At 63.2% G+C, this 1,866-nt stretch overlaps 1 protein-coding gene across 1 annotated transcript in view; it reads right to left on the bottom strand.

Moving 5' to 3' along the window:
* Positions 1-1,629, bottom strand: part of SLC2A1 (solute carrier family 2 (facilitated glucose transporter), member 1) — a 58,171-nt gene extending 56,542 nt beyond the window's left edge. The window contains exon 1 of the mRNA XM_015424250.1: positions 1,378-1,629. Coding sequence (XP_015279736.1) covers positions 1,378-1,395 — 18 coding nt within the window. The 5' untranslated portion in view covers positions 1,396-1,629. The remainder of the gene's footprint in view (positions 1-1,377) is intronic.
* Positions 1,630-1,866: the final 237 nt, after the last annotated feature.

Raw genomic sequence — 1,866 nt, 5'->3', positions numbered from 1 at the left:
GGGGGGGGGGGTGTTCAGTGGGGCTTAGCGTGAAGATCTCCACTCTACTCCTAAACTTTCTTGTGTTCCGAAGGCGGGAAATTCCCAGAACCGGTTCGACACGACCGCGACTCTTTTGCAACCGGGCAAGGGAAACCAGGCTAAGAAGTCCAAGAGGCGCTGGACTCGCTGCTGAGTACCAGGAGCCCGTTACTAACCCGCCGGCACCCGCACATGGCCGCCGCCGGCGGAGGCTGCGAATTTCCACTGCGCCCTCTCGCAGCTAACCCCGGATATGACTCTTGGCGCTCAGACGCCGGGCCCGGAGAGGAAAGGATGCGGCTCAAAGAAACGCCGGGTCGCGCGACACGCGTGGCTCTTCTTCGGGCACTTGCTGGTCCCAGGGTTTTTCCTGTGTGTGTGTTTTTTTTGGGGGGGGATACCAATTTCCATCCAGCGCTCCGGCCCGATTGCAAAGCATGGCCGGAACTGATTCACACACACACACACACACACACACCCAACCCTTAACAAGCGAGACGCAGATGGCTGGTACAACAGAAAGTTACCCATGCAATCCAAGGGAGAGTGACACCAGCCGAAGTTCCTGGGGTTGGAGGGACTTGAACCGGAGTCACTTTGCGTTGGACTGCTAAATCCTCTCGCGCCCCCCAGCAAGACACAAAAGACTTGACTTGGTGGGGAGGACAGCTAGAGATGCACGGGACCGATTCCCAGTAGCCGAAGTGGGTTGATAACGGTGGGCTCGCCGGGACAGATTGGAGGGGAACACAATTATCTTCAACTTTACAAAGTTCTTTTGAGATGACGGAGTTTCGCCTCCCTCCAGGTTTCCCCCCCACACACACACCGGATGATGCCTATCCAGGCTATTACAGAAGGGGGACAGCCAGTGTTCCCTCTAAACTGAGTTAGTGTGAGCAAGCTCACAGTTTTTTAGCCTCCAGCTCACCCATTTTTGTCTCAGCTCAGGAAGGATGGCCCCAGAGCCAACTAATGTATGCAGCAGCCAGATCGCTCGCTCACCACTTTAATGCCAGTAGCTCACCAAGTAGATGTTTTGCTCACAAGACTCCACAGCTTAGAGGGAACATTGGGGACAGCTAAGAAAAGCGTCCCGGCTCTTGCCCCGCCAGAGGCGCAGAAAGAGAGGGGGGGGGGGGACTTCCCGGCTTCGCCGCACGAGGGAGCAGCCGCCTGACCCCTTCTCGGAGCCCGTGTCCGGCGACGCCGCGGCCCCCCTGAAGTCGCCCAAAGGGGGCTCGGGCAAAACGCGGCCGGATTCATCCGGGAAGGGAGGAGGTGCCCGGATCCGCTTTGGCGCGCTTGCCAACCCGGGCCGAGACGCCAGGCCAGGCGCTCGCCGCCGGGACTCACCTTGCTGCCGGACTCCATGGCGCTGCGCCGTGCGCCCCCGCCGCCTCTCGCCGCAAAAGTCACGTCGCCCGCCCCCGCTCCGCCGGCCACGCGGCTCGCTCGCTCTTGGAGGCGCGGCTCCGGCGGGGCTGTCACCTCCCGGGCTGGCGGCGGGCGCCCGATCTGCCGCGGTGGCCTCCCAAACAGAGCCGGCTGCCTTGCGCCCCAAGCGTCCTCCTCGGACCGGCTGACTGGTGGTGTTGCGTGCGTGCCGCGCCGCGCCGCTCTCGCAGAAAACCTCCCCCGGGGAAGCGCATCGGCCCGGCTTAAGTGGCGGGGTGTGTGTCACGCCAGGCCGGCCGCGATTGGCCGCGCCGCTCGGGAGGTGTGTCGGGGGTGTGCGGCGAGCCGGGGGAAGAGGCGGGCCGGGCCGGAGCTCCTCGGGAGGGGGGGAGGTGCGGAGAAGGGGGAGGGAGCCAGGCCAACCTAGAGCAGCCGGAGGAGAAAGAA

This window comes from Gekko japonicus, unplaced genomic scaffold (assembly GCF_001447785.1).
Source record: "Gekko japonicus isolate JY-2015 unplaced genomic scaffold, Gekko_japonicus_V1.1 scaffold2493, whole genome shotgun sequence".
NCBI lineage: Eukaryota > Metazoa > Chordata > Lepidosauria > Squamata > Gekkonidae > Gekko > Gekko japonicus.
The sequence above is the reverse complement of the archived record's forward strand: the minus strand, read 5'-3'. Positions and strand labels throughout refer to the sequence as shown.